General features: G+C 41.3%; 1 protein-coding gene across 4 annotated transcripts in view; it reads left to right on the top strand.

Moving 5' to 3' along the window:
• Window positions 1–17,768, top strand: part of ptprub (protein tyrosine phosphatase receptor type Ub) — a 318,361-nt gene that overhangs the window by 140,881 nt on the left and 159,712 nt on the right. For all 4 annotated transcript variants that reach the window (XM_078932872.1, XM_078932871.1, XM_078932870.1 and 1 more), the window contains exon 4: window positions 17,555–17,636. In XM_078932872.1, the coding sequence (XP_078788998.1) occupies window positions 17,555–17,636 (82 nt within the window). The remainder of the gene's footprint in view (window positions 1–17,554; window positions 17,637–17,768) is intronic.

Here is a 17,768-nt window from a genome sequence, read left to right as displayed (position 1 = left end):
GTCGGGGGGGGGGCGCCCGGTCTTCACCCGCCTGGTCCTCTCAGGGCGGCCGGGCTTATGGGTATCCTGTCGGCTGCGGGAGGGGTCGGGCATGCGGCGCTGGGGGTCGGCCGGCTGGGGGGGGGGTTACTGCGTGGCGGCGGGGGTAGGGAGGGTAACCAGATGATTGTGAGTATGTGTGTGTGAGTGCATGGGTAGGACCGACCTGGGGGCTGGCTCGCTGGGACCCTCTGGGGCTTTCCCTCCCCATCACAGAGAGGGGAGGGCACTGAGAGGGTTGGGGAGGGGGGGTCAGATATTATGGCGGGGGGGGGGGGGGGGGGGGTTGTAGTGCGTAGGGTTTTAGGGGGGTGGCTGTGGCTGTGGGTGCGTGGCGATCCCTGGGTTGCTAAGGTCGCGTGCCTGGGCTGGCTTGCGGGGACGGGGCGCCGGTCGGGTGGTGGCTGGCTCATGGGTTCCGGGGGCCCTGGCTTCGTCCCTGGCCTTTGTCTCGGTGTCCGGCGCCCGGTGGCCCCCATGGCTGCCGCCTGGTACGGCTAAGCGCTCCTGTCTTGTGGCCTGGGGGCCGGACACTGGGTTCGCTTGTGCCTCTGGGCATTGGGGGGGCCCCTGTAGGGGGGCCCTCTCTGTGCCTGGCTGGTGGGGTGGGCGGTCCCCTCCTCCCATTTTTTTTCGCTCATCTTAGTGTCAGATTTTCACCTTTGATGTAACATTCGTCTTTCCAGCAGATCTGGTATAATTGTTACAGCTTAAAATAATAACTTATTCAAATCAGTGCTTGTATCCCCCACCTTTTCACCTTTCTTCCTTTTACTCTCTTCCACCCTCCCCTCACATTCTTCCCCTCCCCCTCCCCACACACACTAAATGTAACAAATAAATAAAAAATAATACGACAAAAAGGGGTTTATACAAATCTACACTCTAGTTTCTTGAAGCTATATAACTGTCATGACTTGAAGGATTGACAGACCCAGACGCTGAAACCCAGAATGAGGACAGGGGGGTGAACGGTAAGGAAAGGGTTTTATTTATTCCAGGAAAGTTGGTGTGGCTTGGAGGGCAGCTGGAGAGAACAGCGGCTTGTGGCGTGGCTGGAGGTAAGAGCGCAGCTTGGCAGAGCTTGAGGTTTCCACCGGACTGTAGGAGGACTCGGACTGACATCCACACTGGAGACACTTGGAGACTGGAATCCTGAGACAGGGAGAGGCAAGATTAACACGAGGCCAGACTTAACATAGAAACATGAGCTAGACTTAAGACCAGGTTTAGTCACCATAAAGGGCAACGAACTGGCGTTGGCTAATGGGTCTGGATCTCCTTAAGAGCAGAGCAGGTGATGAGGTGAATTGGTCCCAGCTGGTGGAGTCAGGAGCAGAGCAGGAGGGGGAGGGGGAGGAGACTGACAGGCACCATAACAATAACCTCTTTTTGTGATAGTAAAACCTGTCCAACACAAAAAGCCTTCAGCTCTAATCTGTTTGCTCAGCTGTTGGACTGAACGAGTTAAAAGAAGAAAAAAAACGGAAAAAAAAAAACCTGCGTTGTGATGCGTGAATGCAAAAGCTTTGAACGCAGAAGCCTGAAAGCCACATATACGACTACTTTTCATTGGAAGGAGTCGTGTGAAGGACGCACGTTGCTGAGCCCGGTGTGAACGTAGCATTATGGGGGGAAAATGGACAAACCTGGATGGGGCACGCAGGTGGCCACTACAAAACATCGTAGACTGCTTGGTAAGCCCATAGAGCAAAAATATTTATCCTTATTTCAGTTTAGTTTGAGTGGGCATCCTACCAGTACCCTATGGGCACTTGCATATCACTTGCCCACCCCGTGTTTGCAACATTTGCATGCTGTCAATTAAGGGCCAGTACTCACACCTTACTAAAGACGAGAGTGTGGTGAAAGTCAGAGCACCGTACGACAGCATGACCTGTACGTCATAAGTGTGTGGAACAAATTACCGTACAAATACTTCACAGAAATTTTACTACAGGCACAACAAACCATTTTCACGATGTCTCTTGGGGTGCAGAAGTTGACCCATATGGGTTCATTCCGATGAGCTGAAGCTGTTAAGAAGTTAAAATGTAAATGCAAATACAAAAACCCAACATTAACCTAAAAAAAAGAGTACCATTCATTTTTTAGGAGTGAATAATGCTACAGACACACAATACCACAATAATTGCCAAAAATGTAAAGATAAATGCTACATAAACAAACAAAAAACCTTCACTTATCAGATGCAGAAGATTGAGTAGAAGCTAAAATGAATATTTTCTCATTTTGTGTGATGTCATTCAGTAACATGTTGCTACGTAGCCACAAGGGGACCCCGGTCTGGGTCCCCCTGTGCCAGTCCCCAGCCCGGGTAAAATACAGGGTTGACAGGAAGGGCATCCGGCGTAAACATCTAACGTCTAACCACTTGTGCAAATCAGAGAAAGCTGATTTTCTGGGCTGACCTCTGAAGCGATAAGTTGAAAGGTGAACAACAACAACTTATTTAGCGCTTTTCTACCTTCTTAGAGGGCCCAAAGCGCTTTACACAGCCCCATTCACACACTCAGACAGTAATGACAGATCCGCTGCTTGCTTGCTTGCTTGCTCGAATGCATAACCACCAGGAGCAGTGTGGGTTTAGTGTCTTGCCCAAGGACACTTTGACATGTGGGTGGGCAAGGCAGGAACCGAACCTGCGATCTTCCAATCAGAGCTTAACTGCTCCACCTCTGCACCATCATTAAACTCAAAAAGAACCCAAAATGATTATGATGACCTTTTTGGCTTTGAAACAGGACAAAGTTATGGAATGGTTTTTTAGGTGTTCCCATTCATTTTCAATAAGATATAATATTTAAAAAGGCCTTTCAGGCAGTGGCTAATAAGGTTGGAAACCAGGGGTTTTATCTTTCATGATGTCTTGTATCTAAAATCTTGTTACATCAGCCTCTGTGTAAAATCTTCATCCTAAATGTGAATGGTAAATAAAGCTGTCACATAAACACAGCACAGTGGAGGAAAAAAGAATCGTTCCCCCAGAGGTTTATAGAAATATCGTAAAATTATAAAGGGCATCAAATTGCTATTAAGTGCATTACTCATGTAAAACTACTTGGTTACTTTGCCACTTGACTGAACAGGCCAAATACCTCATAAACAAGCTGCTGAGGTTATCTGCCACTGAAACGGCTTAATTTTATTTTATAACAAATAATAAACTTCTCTCTGTTGCATTCCATTTAAGAGGAACTGTCACATTTCCAGAATAGCATTGTTCGATGTTCTGAACAGGAGTTCTTTTCTTCTGAACAGTGAGAGCTGAAATGGTTGAGTGCTCTCTAAAGTGCATTTTTAAAGTGTATGTGCCTTCTGACATTAAAAAGCTCAATAAACACTAGATTTTACAATAGGTAAATCAAAAATCCCGTACCAAGTTCTAACCTGCTTTTTCTTTGCTTTGTTAGTAAGATCCACTTGTTCATCTGTGCTTGGTTAGTTCTTCCTCCACATTTTACTTTGTCCTTTTTTTCCCTGTGTTTTCTAAACGTGTCTGTAAACAGTGATGGCTCATAAGTGAGTCAGATTTATGCATTGGCTGCCAGTTAGAGATTTGGGTTTATAATTGTGTGCATGGGTGGAATGGTGCAGGCAGTACAGGCTATAAAGATGGGCCAATCAGCTTCATTGCCACCTATGCAGTCTTTTTAACAGAACCACTTCAACTGTGAAAAGTCTCTTTTCTCTCCTGCTGGGGAAAGAACTTGAAATTAATTTGGCTAAATTTTATAATACCAGGTTCTTCAACTCCCACAGTTAAAAATTAGGCTTGGCAGATTGATGTGATTGTAAAAATACAGATCTACCTTTGGCTTCACTGCCCACTCCTCCAGCAGTTCCACTCCAACTAAAGCGAAATGAAAGAGATTGAAATGGACAAAGCTGCAGTGTCTTTGTTGGATTTTATGAAACCAAATTGAAACAAGTGTCCCTACAGTCCACTGATGTAGTCCTGAAAACTTATACGGGAAGGCCTATTGCACCTGAGGGCATCGTTCATATGAAAATAAGGCTAAATAATCAGTCTGCAACCCTGCCGATGTATGTTGTGAAGGTCAACGCTCCCCCACAGAGTAGCTTAGAGCCATTAGGACCAGGTGCTCTAGGGACTACTTTTTACCTACTGTTACTTAGATGACATTTTCTCCAGTTTCCAATTGAAACAACTCATCTGAAAGCATTGGATGCAGTGCTGAGACGGTTAGTAGTGGTTTGCATGTAAAACAGGGCAAGTGTTTGTTTTTCAGGACTTAGTTGGGTACCTGGGTGACATTATTGATGCTGCAGGGCTCCACAAGTCACCTGAAAATATGTGCGTGCTATTGTGGAGGCACCTTCACCCAGAAAGCAGGGCAGCTATGTTATTTCCTGGGAATTATTATTTATTATGAACGTCTTGCTACAAAAGAGTCATAAATAGACTTAGTCAAAAGCTTGTGAGTCAGCATTTGGTAAAGCAAAGGCACTAGAGGTGTGTAAAAACTAAGTAAAAACTAAGTAGTTCATGTCTCATAACAACAGAACAAGCTGCCTCTGGCTGCAGTCTTCCTGTTGTCTTGTGAGGTGTGTTGCTGCTCTAAGAGGCTCCGTGTTCTCTGCTGCCAACTAGCGGTCAGAGGGTGAAGTGGACAACAAGAGTCAGACGCTGAAGGACGCTCAGAAATAATTAAATAAATATCGCCCAGGCAGCATTTTGAATCGATACAAGTATCGCCAAATGAACTATCGCGATATATTGCAGAAACGATTTTTTCTAACACCCCTAGAAGGCACTGCTAAGGCACTTCTAAGGCTCTGCTGGTGTTGCAGGATGTGTTAACACACTACAGTGCTTAACTGCTGTGTCTTTTATTCTGTGCTCTCTCATGTGATGCTAGATGGTAAAGACAAGCCTATAGCTTTTGCTTCCAGAACTCTGAGCAAGGCAGAGCCACACTATGCGCAGCTTGAGAGGGAGACTCTGGGGATAGTTTTTGGGGACCGTAAGTTCCATCAGTACCTGTATGGTAACAAGTTCACTCTTCTCATGGATCACTGCCGTTTAACTTCCATTCTGAGCCCTCTATAAAGTATTCCATCAATGGCTGCTGCTAGAATGCACTGCTGGGCTTTGTGGTTTTCAGCTCACGAGTACACCAACGAGGACCACAAAGGAGAGGCTGATGCTTAGCACCTCTACATCCTCTGGTTTGGTCGTCAAGTCTGTGCGAAAGGGTTCATGTGGACTTTGCTGGTACGTTCAAAAGACACATGTATCTGTGTGGTGGATGCTCATTCCAAATGGCCAGAAGTACAAATAATGGACAGCACCATGTTCTGTTCAGAGGAGTACTACAAGTTTCTGAGGTACAGCGATGTCACTCTGCACCTTATCATTCTGCCACCAACTGCTTTGTGTTGTGGAAACTTGATGCCGATCATATGGTGAGACGTTCAGAACCAGTGCATCAGGACGGGCAAAACTCTGTTGTTTGAACATGTTTGAACATGAATACAAAGCATCTTCTAGTCAGCCGGAGTTACCCACTGCTGTGAGCACTCCTGATCACATGGTTGCAACTGATCAGAAACGGAATAAAAATCAAGTATGCACAAAGGCAGGGTTGGGTGAAGCACCTGAGTTACCTCAGGCTGAATTCAGTCCTTTGATGGAGCCTGTGAGGCGCTAGTGAAGAAACTAAACCACCTGCGAGATACTGGGATTAGCCTTAAACATTAAAAAAAGAAAAAAAAGTGCTATTTGGGTTTGTTAAATGTGAGTCACAGTTGTGTGGAAATAAAACAAGATAAGTTAAAACTATCCTGTAAGTGGGGAGATCTTATGTGTTACTACTGGAACTATAGTGGTGACCACAAGGGGGCACCTGGTTATCAGGAACTGTTCTGTAAGACAGTAAATGTGCTGAGAAGCAAGATGAATGTTAAGGGGAGCCTGAATAAACGCAGAGAGTCTGCTCCATGTTTGTTCTGTGCAGCACCAGAGGCCACAAACACAACAACGTATGAATGGCGTCCCTTTCAGCTCACAGAAGTACCAAATTGATCATGAAGTTTGTGGTTAACAGCCTACCTGGCTGGAATTCTATGACAAACAGTCTTTCATATATTGGAATAGAGCTATGAAAGAAAAAGTCGGGAGTTATTCGCGCTATTGCACCGCTTTGACATGTCACACCAAACCTCTTCCAACTGTAGGTGGTGGACACGTTCGTATCAGGTAGTGCCAGTCCAGTGTGAACTCTGTTTGCCAAAAGCGTGTTCAGGAAGGCGTCACATGTTTGCATAGATGAGGTATTTCTGTGTTTGTTAATGTGAAGATAAATACATACAAGGGTTAAGCTGTTTCAGTAGATCAGAATTCTAAGAATTGCTTTTGGATCACATCTCACTCACCTGCTTCTTTTTGACCCAAAATGTATTCCTGTCATGCCCTCAAATCTCTTGCAGCTGAGACATTTTTCTTATAGTGCCCAGTTTTAGACTGCGGGCTGTTGGATTTGGCTCGTTATCCACTTTACCTGTAAAGAGCAGCATGATTAACCTGAACAAAGAGATGTTTTTCTTTCTTTTTTTTGTTGATCCGATCTAGGAGAGACATGATGTCAGTAACCTCTACAGATCTGTCTGGGCATGCACAGGCTGATAGTACTTCAGCTGTACCTTGCATGGTGCTCACCAAACCTCAGTCTGCCTGCAAGACCACTCTGTTTTTTCTGTAATTGACTTGTCATACTTTTGAAATTCCCATTAAATATCTTCAACTTAATATTTTTTGTATCTTTTCTATTTTCCATTTGTGAGGAAACTGGTTATTCTAAATAGGACTTTAAATAGGAAAATTAGGTTCGTACCCACAGCTTCCTGCACACAGAAACAAATTAAATAATGACTCAGAGGCTATACTTATCTTTTTGAGGGAAGTATTGCTTCGTACAAACAGCACAGACATTTTGTACGAAGGGGACAGACAGATGAACATGATGGATTCAAAGTCTGAACTCTGAGGCTCAGGAAGATGGGCTTGGTATAAGAACCCTTCATTTGCATATTCAGAAGATCATACACTGGACAATGGTGTGAAAATCACACCCACAGGTTGTTACTGGAGAGGCGCTTCAAGGCTAAAGTGAAGATACCTCTGAGGCCTTCACGGATGCTTAGCAGAGCACACATGCACAGAAAAAAGGGAGGGTGGGAAGAGAAAATAGTTTACTGTGCTGTCTTCCAATGTAATATAATTTTGAGTTGATAATACGTGCTTAATGAATTAAGTTTGAATCATTAAAAAAGTTAAAAGGGAGTTTCTAACTATTCTTAACACCATTATTTACAAAAAATAGCCTAAATTGAATTTTTAGTGCCCAGAACCCAATTCTAACTGCTGTCCTTAACAATGGCAGGTTTATGTAGTTCTTCTTCCATCTGCGTTTGTCGTGTTTATGAAGTTCAAACTGTTAGTTATCTGAGCTTCACAAAACTGTGCACCTTTTATACTTTCTTTTCCCTGTGACTGTTAACTGTTAAATTTTTATTTTCATGAACTGTTAAACAGACCATGATCATTTAGTTTTAGAAAAGCTCAAGGGGATTCAGGCTTATCCACATGCTGACATCCCATAATTCCAATCAGATTTATCAAAGAAATCTACAAATATGCATAATGTCATAAATCCTTCAATGCAAAGACAATGTTTACATGTTAAATGACAGGCTGATGGTCACACCAACATGCAGAGAATGTTTCCTGTTCCTGCTCACAGGTAAACATGCCTTCCCTTTCATCCTGCTTCCTGCCATGCTGCTCTAAGTCCTCTGACTTCATACTGCCTCAGAGTACAAAGACAGCAAAACAAACTGCCCCCACAAAGTCACAAATGCCGCGGCTTACATCACTAATCCCTTGGCAGTCAAAAACCTCATCATTGTGGAATGACATTGAGTCTTGTCCCGTTGCGAGCTATCTTTCCCAGCGACTGAACAGAGCAGGTTGGGTGGGTAGGAGGGCAACAAAAAGGTGGGTGTTTGCTTTGGGGAAAGTCCTCCCCCAGTGTTAACGCGTACATAAGACATGGAGGTCAATGAGAAAGCAGAAAACAATGGAAATCTGCAGCAGCCTGCCTGTTTTAGAGCAGCCCCTTTGAGTTTTTGCTTTAAAGGTGTAAACTTCAGCTTGTGTGATTATAACGAAAATTTTGGTTTATTCAGATTAGCCCTAAGTCTAATGCAGTCAGTCAGTATTTCAGTAGACTCCTTTAAAAGCAGCAGCAGAGAGGAGGCTCTTTTTTTTTATCACTTCTCAGGACCAAAATGAATCACAACAGACTTCAAATCTGCAAGTTTCCCTGCCTTATTAGATTTCAGGATATATTAGAGCACCCGGCTCCTCGCCTGCAGGACGTTGATATAAAATGTCGGAGATTTCAGTGAAGAATGCTCACATTCTTTGGTGTAACTGTATCTCAGTACCTTGTTTTATCTACACGCAAATGCTGTTTGTGCCAGAAAATGTCATTGTTCAATGAAATTAAAAAGGAATCTGCTGAATGCTCGGATGATCACCAAAACCAAAGGGATTAATATGCTGTTAACCAAATAAATCACTCCACCGTTGTTTACGCTCCTGCTGATGTGTTTTTAGATTATATCAGTCAGGACATGTAAGAAAAAGCTGAATTTTATATTCTGTTACTATTAAACAAATTGTAGTTAAATCCTTTTGTATTTGTGCATATAATTCCAAAGCTGTCATATTTTAAATAAAAGAAATACGTATATATATATATATATATATATATATATATATATATATATATATATATATATATATATATATATATATATATATATATATATATATATATATATATATATATATATATATATATATATATATATATATATATATATATATATATATATATATGTGTATATGACACAAACCAAATAATATAGTTAAGATTTGGATCTAAACTGTTGTTTTATTTTCATGAATAAATCTTGAATTATAAAGAGAAAATTGAATTTTTTTCATGAACAGACAGTACAGAACAAAGGTGTGGACACACCTTCCCATTCATTTGAATGAGAAGGTGTGTCCACACTTTTGGTCTGTACTGTATGTATTTTTTTTTACTGTTTTAAGCACACGCGTTCTTAAAAATAAAACACCCTTTGCAATACAGCTGAAGCAAATTCACTCAAAGAAAAATTAACATAAACATAAAAGTAGCCATTCTGCTGAATACAATCAGTCCACTTTGGTGAGCCATCATTTCAGTCAGACAACTCATGCAGTAAAGAAATATATTTTCACATTCTTTTACTTGGCATAAAGCTCCGTTCAATTACATAAGACAATATCGCCATAGAAAACCTTTGGGTAAAACTAGCCCTAACAGAGCTCACAGGTGGAAGCCGCAAGCGAATGCAACGCTTGCGGGAAAGGAAGAGAAGGACTGGACACGCATGCACGCCTGGACTTAAATAGGATGCTGAACAGGTGAGTTGATTGATTGAATAATCCATTTTATTTAAAGCGCCTTTCAAGAAACCCAAGGACACTTTACAAAACAAAGGTTAAAAAATAGACATTAAAAGCACAATAAATATTAAAGACAAAATCAAAAGTGAATCAGGAAGGGAAGGCAGAAATAAACAGATGGGTTTTGAGCTTAGATCTGAAAGTTGGAACAGAGTCTATGTTATGGAGATAAGGGGGGAGGGAATTCCAGAGTTTGGGAGCCGAGCAGCTGAAGCCTCGGCTTCCCATGGTGACGAGGCGGGCTGGAGGAACAGAGAGCTGAACAGAGGAGGAGGACCGAAGAGAACGAGAGGGGGTTTTGATATGGATGAGGTGGGAGAGTAAAGGAGGAGCCAGGTTATGGAGGGCCTTAAAAGTGAACAGGAGGAGCTTGAATTAGATTCTGGAGGTTATGGGGAGCCAGCGCCGCTGGTGGAGAACCGGGGTGATATGACTGAAGGAGGGGGTTCTGGAGATGATGCGGGCCGCTGAGTTCTGGACCAGTTGAAGCTTATTGAGGGTTTTTTGGGGAAGGCCAAAGAGGAGAGAATTACAGTAATCTAAACGGGAGGTGACCAGACTGTGAACCAGGATAGAAGCAGAGGGGACGGGGAGGGAGGGGCGTAGACGATTAATGTTACGTAGATGGAAATGGGCTGACCGAGTAATGTGATTGATGTGGGACTGAAAAGATAGTGAGCTATCTAGGATAGCTCAATGAACCGCCCTAGGGAGGAGTAACCAGTTCAAACGCTCTGCTCGAGTTGTCTTGTTATACTTTTTACTTCTGCTACTCTATTCCAAAACACTGTTGTGCAGCATAAGATATTGTGTGCTTTAAATCTTTTTTTTATTTTGTTTTACAAAATAGATCTTAAAGAAAGCCAAACTTTTTACCAGCATTTTGCTCTGTAGGATTCACAGAGCACACACAGACCTGCTGATTTAGATTAACGTCAGCAGATTAACTTTACAGTTTACCTGCATCTTTACAAAAGGGCAAACATTTGGTTTAAATTCAACTACCTGTAGAGCTCATGGACATAACAAAGCATACGTACTAAAAGCAATCCTTGCTTGCTTGTGCTTTGTAGCTTTTTCTGAAATTTTGATGTAACACTTTAACCGGAGAGGTTGCAGATTTTTGAAATGCTTTTCGACCTACTGGAACTCTTCCAACGTTTACACGATCATTTATTCTACGGACAACTATGACTTTGTGACGTCACTTTGATGGCGATTATGCTTTCTTTTTGTTTTTCTTTTATTATTTTGTGTTTATGTAAATAATATATTTATGTGTGTGTGTGTGTTTAACGTGTAAAGATTAAATATATAACGACTAGGGGTGGGAATTAATAGGAATTTTCTAACTCTTACTTTCTGTTTATTATGCTTATTTATCTATTTTATTTTGTTTTTAAAAAGTAAAAGAAAAACAATCAATATAATAAGTTTACAAAAATAAATGTTGAATCATAGCGTGAAAACAAGATTTTAGAGGAACAGATGACACTGAAGGGTGGATAAGGTGACATAAGAAGGCGATTGTTTCATTTGGATTCAAAACAGGAGTAGAAGTGTCATGGTGTGGGATTTGGTTCCTCAGTGATGTGATAAAGACAGAACTGCTTTTCGACAAACAATTCCACAAACTGATCTCTTTTGAACTATGACGGTGACATATTTTTAATCTGTCCTGCAGTTTAGAATATTTGACAAAAAAGGTTAAAACTGCAAGAGATGAGAAAAGCAGCTTTGGATTTGGAAATGGAAGTGTAAGATCACCTTGAGGTGCCTCGATAAAAGATGCAGCATTAGTGTGGTGTACATTGGCACACTTCCCTCTTCTTCTGATTGGTAGACATATTGCAGTACCTGGAGAACCCTGTTATCAAATATTAAAGATGTTATCTAACCCTCCAAGGCTCCAGACTCAAACAGAAGACATATGCTCCCCACTCCTTTGGGTCTTTCACTTACCTAGTTTTTTAATCTGCTTCAAATGTCAGAAAGTTCTTAACATTTGTTTTTTTTTTCTGTTTAGCAATACATTTTTTTCCTAGTAAAACTGAAAATATTTTCTATTTTACTTTTCACCTCTTACCTTTCAGTTGTGTTTAAGTCTCTGTGAAAATCTTACATTCTTAGCTGATTCATTTAATCTGTGGATCAGTTCCATTAATTTGCTTCTTAACAGGACTTCTACTCTCACAGATTGAACTTTCAGCTCCTCCCCTTTTCTCAGATGAGTCCTTTACACTCTGCTTGACAGCTTACCGCATTAAATCTAATATCAAATGATTTATTATGTGCAGACTGAAAAAGTATAGGGGCTGCAATACAAGAACAATTAATCAATATTTAGAGTGATAAAAATAACTCAACTGGGGATCTTAGGGAGAAATAACTCATGGTATTTCTTCTCGCCAAGCCAGAGCTGTCTCACTTTCATTTCTTTACACTGACTTCAGGAATTGATCCTCTTGGATTAATCCGATATGAGTTCAAATTTACAGGTTTATACAGAATTTTGGTTGTTTTTATAAAAAAAAACAACAACAACCACTAAATGATATTAAATAAAATAGGAATTATAGACATTGCTGAACTTTTTTAAATTATAAATATTACATTTAATTAAAACATTGTGTGGATTACTAGTCCATAATAAAACAAAAGCATTTCATTTAACGCATTCATTAATAATAAGCTCAGTGGAGAGTTAGGATCTTGAAAAAGTAACTATAATATTTTGTTTGTGTCATTTTCTTTAGCATTATCAGAATCTTATTTTTCCACAATATTTAAAAATCTTTTTATGCCTGGATTTATGAAAGAAAACACTTCAGTTTTGCTTTCAAGTTGATGCTAAATGAACGTCATTTTGGAGTCAAAGTGGTTTGATGCATATTTCCATCAGTAGGGCTTAAATCAGAGAGCAATTTTCACCTTTTTAAAAGAAAATCCAAATCCAAAGGTGGAGTTAGAGCTCCTGTCAAGTTCCAGGGTCCTGCCACAGCTCTTCCCTCTTTTTGGCTCATGTCATTCTCCACCTGTGATGCATCAGTTTGTTGTGGCGTTTCTTTTTATGTTTACATCAGGTTTACATTGCAGATCTTCTTTTCCTTTCTGACCTCTTCCTTATTCTGCTCAAGCCCGCAATCTTTTGCTTCAGCGTCGCACTATAAGTCAGTCTAAGTCCTCACCACTTACCCTGTTTCTATCCTCCAACCATGCTTCAGCCAAAACCCTCAATACCAGGGACCCTCTTGGTGCCGACCATGCCCCCCCCAGTCTGCTGAGCGTGCATTCCTTGCCACCCAGGAATTCCTATGGATGGATTCTGGCCGAAAAGCTCAATATCACATTCAGGGTCCTCTAACTTTATTATCAAAACTTGACATCAGCTCCAAGTCTCCTTTCATAAACCTTAGTCCCAACTGCCCTTTTGGGTGGATGTGTGCTGTCTAGGGACAAAAAAGGATCAGTTTGCACGGGACCCACAGGTGGCTTTTACAAAAAATCAAGGTTGTATATCCCTCGCTAAGCCCATATAGAAAAAATGAATGTTATGGTATTTGAGCAACAGGTCATAGCGAACACTTGTACAACACATGGAAGGTAAGAAAAACAGGCATGTTGAACAGATTTTTCCTTTTTTTCAATCCCCTCATATTCTGCAGACTGTGCACGGGGCCCATGAGTGCTGTTGACGTGATGAATGCGGGCTCCTTGTGTGGAGCCTAGCAACACTTCACGACACACTTACCACATCCATTCCAGTTTTATCAGCCTCAAGGGAACTGCAGGACCTGCTTGCGCTCCCTTTCAGATGCGACTCTACACCCGCCTGGACAACCCAAAAAGCTGCAGCACCCGTCCGGGTCACCCTCTGTACGAGTGCTATAATCTCCATCTGGGGAAGAAACCCACAGTGATCCGCCTTATACGGTATTATCCTGGTTTTGGTGAAACAGAGAGACTGCAGCCCAGCTACCAACGTTGACATAAAAACAATGATCTGGGTCATCCATCTTTCATCAGCGTTCTGTCGCTACATCTCTGCATGTCTGCACTATTAGAAACCTTTTTCCCTTTAATTGGTTGTTTAGTGTGGAGAAGAGAAACGAAGGGAAGCTGTGTCCATTCATTTTATGTGGAATATAGCAGATTGAATTCAGATTCTAAATGTTCATGCTGTGCTCCCAGATGCGGCTGGCATTTCCACCTGAACAGATTTTCTTTGTGACTGAACTTTTAAGGAGCTTTCATTTCATCTTATGTGAGACATGAGTGGAACAGTGAATACAGTGACAGTCCTGTTCTGAAGAAATGTGCTTGCAGGACAAAGAAATCCTCTCTTGGTTTCCTGCTAAGAACCAATATTTCAGGGTACTGTAATAAGTTTTACTGATTTGTATTTTCTATGTGTTGTAAATGGACTCATGATATGCCGTTTTCATTTGCAATGGATAGCTATTGCCTTTTTATATCTTGTGAAAACAAGGTACGTCTTTAGAATAAAGCACAGGCATACAAAGTCTCACTGGGTAAATGGCTTTCAATTAAAATCTTGGAAGCTTTTTATTGAAACAAATGCTCTGAATTTCTCTTCCTTAATAACCTCTCTTCCTAATGGCTGAGAAGACAAGGGATTAACCAGCAATCAATATCTCCAGTGCTTTAGCTCAGGACTTTTTTTCTTCTTTCCTTGTAGGCCTTTGTCATGATGTCCAATAAGTGTTTCTGGCTAATTTTAATGTAAGACTAATGGCTTTACAGTTTGTGTTTACATGCTTAATTCAGGTCAATGTTGCTTGCTGTGAAAACATTCGGTGTGAAAGCAGAGGCTCTTTCTTCAGTGAGTAGACACCCACCCAGAAGTGAGGGATGGAAAACGAAGAAAACAGGAAGTGTTCATATTTTTTCCCTCAAAAGCTGAGCATCTACTAGCTCAAGTTGGAATCTGTGACTCTGAACCAAATATAAAACAGCATCTGGAATTCTATCAAACTGCTAGAGACCCAGCTGTGCCATCTTCATTCCACTGTCACCCCTCCTCTGTCTTGGTTCGCTCCAAGCTTCCACCTTGTTGTTGTTCCTGATCCCCTCACGTATGATGATGATCCTTCATTCAGGGTGCTTTGCAAGGCCACCCAGTTGTTTTTCTCTCTGACTCTAGGATGTTAGACGGTATCTGTCCCACTCACTGTAAATGTCTGGAATGTGGGACACAGGTCCTCAAAAGGCTGTTGCAGTTTAATCATAGACATGAGTGTTTTGTGAAGGGGTCTCCAAACTAAGGCTGTGGAACCAAACATTTTTCAAATTTTGGTCTATCATCAAGAAAAACAAAACAGCCCAGAAAGTCAAACTTTACTCAACTTATTCACAAACAGCTGAAGCACAGTCCCCGTGGACTCCTGACTCCAGAACCCATAGTGCTCCAACAATCCATCAAGTGATGAAGCTTTGTAGTTCACCAAAGTCGTACTAAAACATTTGGACAGATTTTGGAGCACCATGTCGCACAGAAAATCTATTGAAAATTCTAAGTGTGCCTTATGGTCCGAAAAATACTGCAAGGGTCACTTATTTCTGATTTACAAATTTATGGCTAAGGTGCACAAACAACAAAAAATAAAACTGTACTTTTTATTTTTTTTTTACTGCTGACGGTACACTACCTACTACTACATGTACTGCATTGAGATGATCCTATATTGTATCTTTTTTGAAAGGAACCATGTGGACCTCAGTCAGAAGTTATAAACTTTTTTTATTTTTATATAATTTTACAAAACTCTGTGGAGTTTTTGTTTTTGGACCTACACTGTCCTTGTGGATCAGGTTTTTGGAATTTTCTCTGAATTCTGCTTTCCTGAATGTTTGGACCCATGTTTTTGCCTGCCACCTATCTTTTTGTCTACCTGCCAGCTTTTAGGTTTCTTTATGAAAAAATAGTCCCTCTTTACTGCTGGTTCTGTTGGTTAACAACCTTGAATTGCAGAAAAGTGTTTCATTTTTTGTGTTGAAATTTACAACAGCCAAATACTTCAAATTTTGACTCATCAGTCCACCTGCTGCTATTTTCTGCAATCCAGTTCCTGTGTTCAGATTAGAACTAGGATTGGATTCTGTGATCTAATCTGATTTCAGATTCCTTCTTTCCCTTTTGAACAACCCATTTTCAAGATTTGATCCAATCCGATCACCAAAATCCAGCGTACCAACTGGCCCATTGTGTTCACAGAAACAGTTGAAACCCGATACTAACGCATGTACTCACAGGTGAAAGAAGCTTGCTGTAAAATGTCGAAGCAGTTCAAATCTCGCGAATCTTGCTCCAGGATTTTTCTTTCACAGCTCTATTCCGATATATTAAAGGCTGACACAAACAACAGTTACAGATTTTTCCTCCATGATCAATGTTCACATGGTTGTCACTTCCATGGGGAAACCATCCATACGCCACTACACAGCCAGAGTCCCTGACTGGATGAAACTCAATGGGTTTGACCTTCAGCACGCGTTCAGACCGCACGTTTTGTACGTAGTGCCCGAAACCCAAGACTTGCATATGCATGGGTTTACATAACATTTCCATTGAATCAGTTGTTTGAACGCGTGTTCCTGAGCCTGGTGTGAACGTAACAGAAGAATTGATGCTGATATGAAGGCAAAAGGCAGAAACATCAAATATTGAATTGATTTAGACTTTTATTCTATTTGCCCACTTTGCATTTTGTAAATTGATAAAAATAAACAAATATCATTCATAATTGTATGAATGCATTCTTTCTTTACATCATTCTTGCACACCTGTCAAAACATTTGACTGTAGATAAAATATTTTTGCAAACTGGAATAGGAAAATTAATTATTTAGGTCAAGAATCTTTAATAACTCTTTAATAATGATGGTGATGGTCAGAGGGGCCGTAGGCGCGAACTGGCAGCCACGCCTCTGTCAGTCTGCCCCAGGGCAGCTGTGGCTACAACAGTAGCTACCATCACCAAGTATGAATGAGGAGTGAATGAATAATGGACACAATGTAAGCGCTTTGAGCATCTGGAAAAGCGCAGATAAATCTAATCCATTATTACTATTATTATTATAATAACATAAACAGTCGTATTTGACAGACTGAGATTTTAAAAAATCCATAAGATGTCCATCCTTTTGTTGACTTTGTTCTTTTCAAAGACAGACGTGTGGCAGCACAGAGGACAGAAGAACATTTGGGTGTATTTATAGATTTGTTTTTGGCCTTTTGTACAAGTCAAGACACAGTGATTGGAAACATGTTGTAATCAATATGTTCTGAGATTATGAGGAACAATAACTCAAAGTGGCCTTTGATCAAACTTGGTCAAGGGAGGGCCGTCCTTGGTGCTGTGAAAACAAACATCCCCCCTGTGTCTCGTAACTCTCCCATTAATACTGGAATGATGATTTGATATTGATTAGGCCTCATGAGAACCCACCGCTCATCCAGCTTATTGTTCTACAGGACGGCATGAAGGTTTGTCCTCCCAAGTCTCATGGTCTTGTTCAAGCGGCAGGATCTGCTGTTACGGCTGCACAGGCGTCCGTGCCCTGAATCCATAATATGGCTCATGACACATGCAACACATTGTGCACCCGGTGATGAAGCAGTTATTTCCCATGGCCCTGCGGACCAAAACAGAACATATCCATCTCCGTTGTTGATATATCTGCGTTTCTCTTATTTCTCTCGTTGCCTGGGCTTTTGTTTTGGGTCGGCAGATGTGTAATGGGCTGATTAGCAATGAATCCATCTGTCACCGCAGGGAAAGCAGAGCTGTAGACTTTCAGGGCACTCTGCAGCTTTTAGACAGTTGCTCTTAACATCTTGGTCGTCTGCACACGAGGTCAACTCAAGTGTGTGCATCAGCCCCACAGTCACATCTGGTCATTGTGTGTTTGTGCTCACTTTTGCAGGTGCTGATTGAGGCCACCGTTTCCAGGGAGCGTCAAGGTTACATCGCTGTAGATGACATCATGGTGCTCAACTACCCCTGCTGTAAGTGCCCCTTTTGACTGGAGTCCAGCTCAAATTGTTTCGACGGCAGAGCTAAACGGTGTCGAATTTTTTTATATCGCGATATAGTTTATCATAAAAAGCATAAACATTACAAACTAAACGGAAAATTAA

Source organism: Oryzias latipes, chromosome 16 (assembly GCF_053564925.1).
Source record: "Oryzias latipes strain Hd-rR chromosome 16, Olatipes_Hd-rR_3.1".
NCBI lineage: Eukaryota > Metazoa > Chordata > Actinopteri > Beloniformes > Adrianichthyidae > Oryzias > Oryzias latipes.
This window is presented reverse-complemented; position numbering and strand designations above follow the sequence as displayed.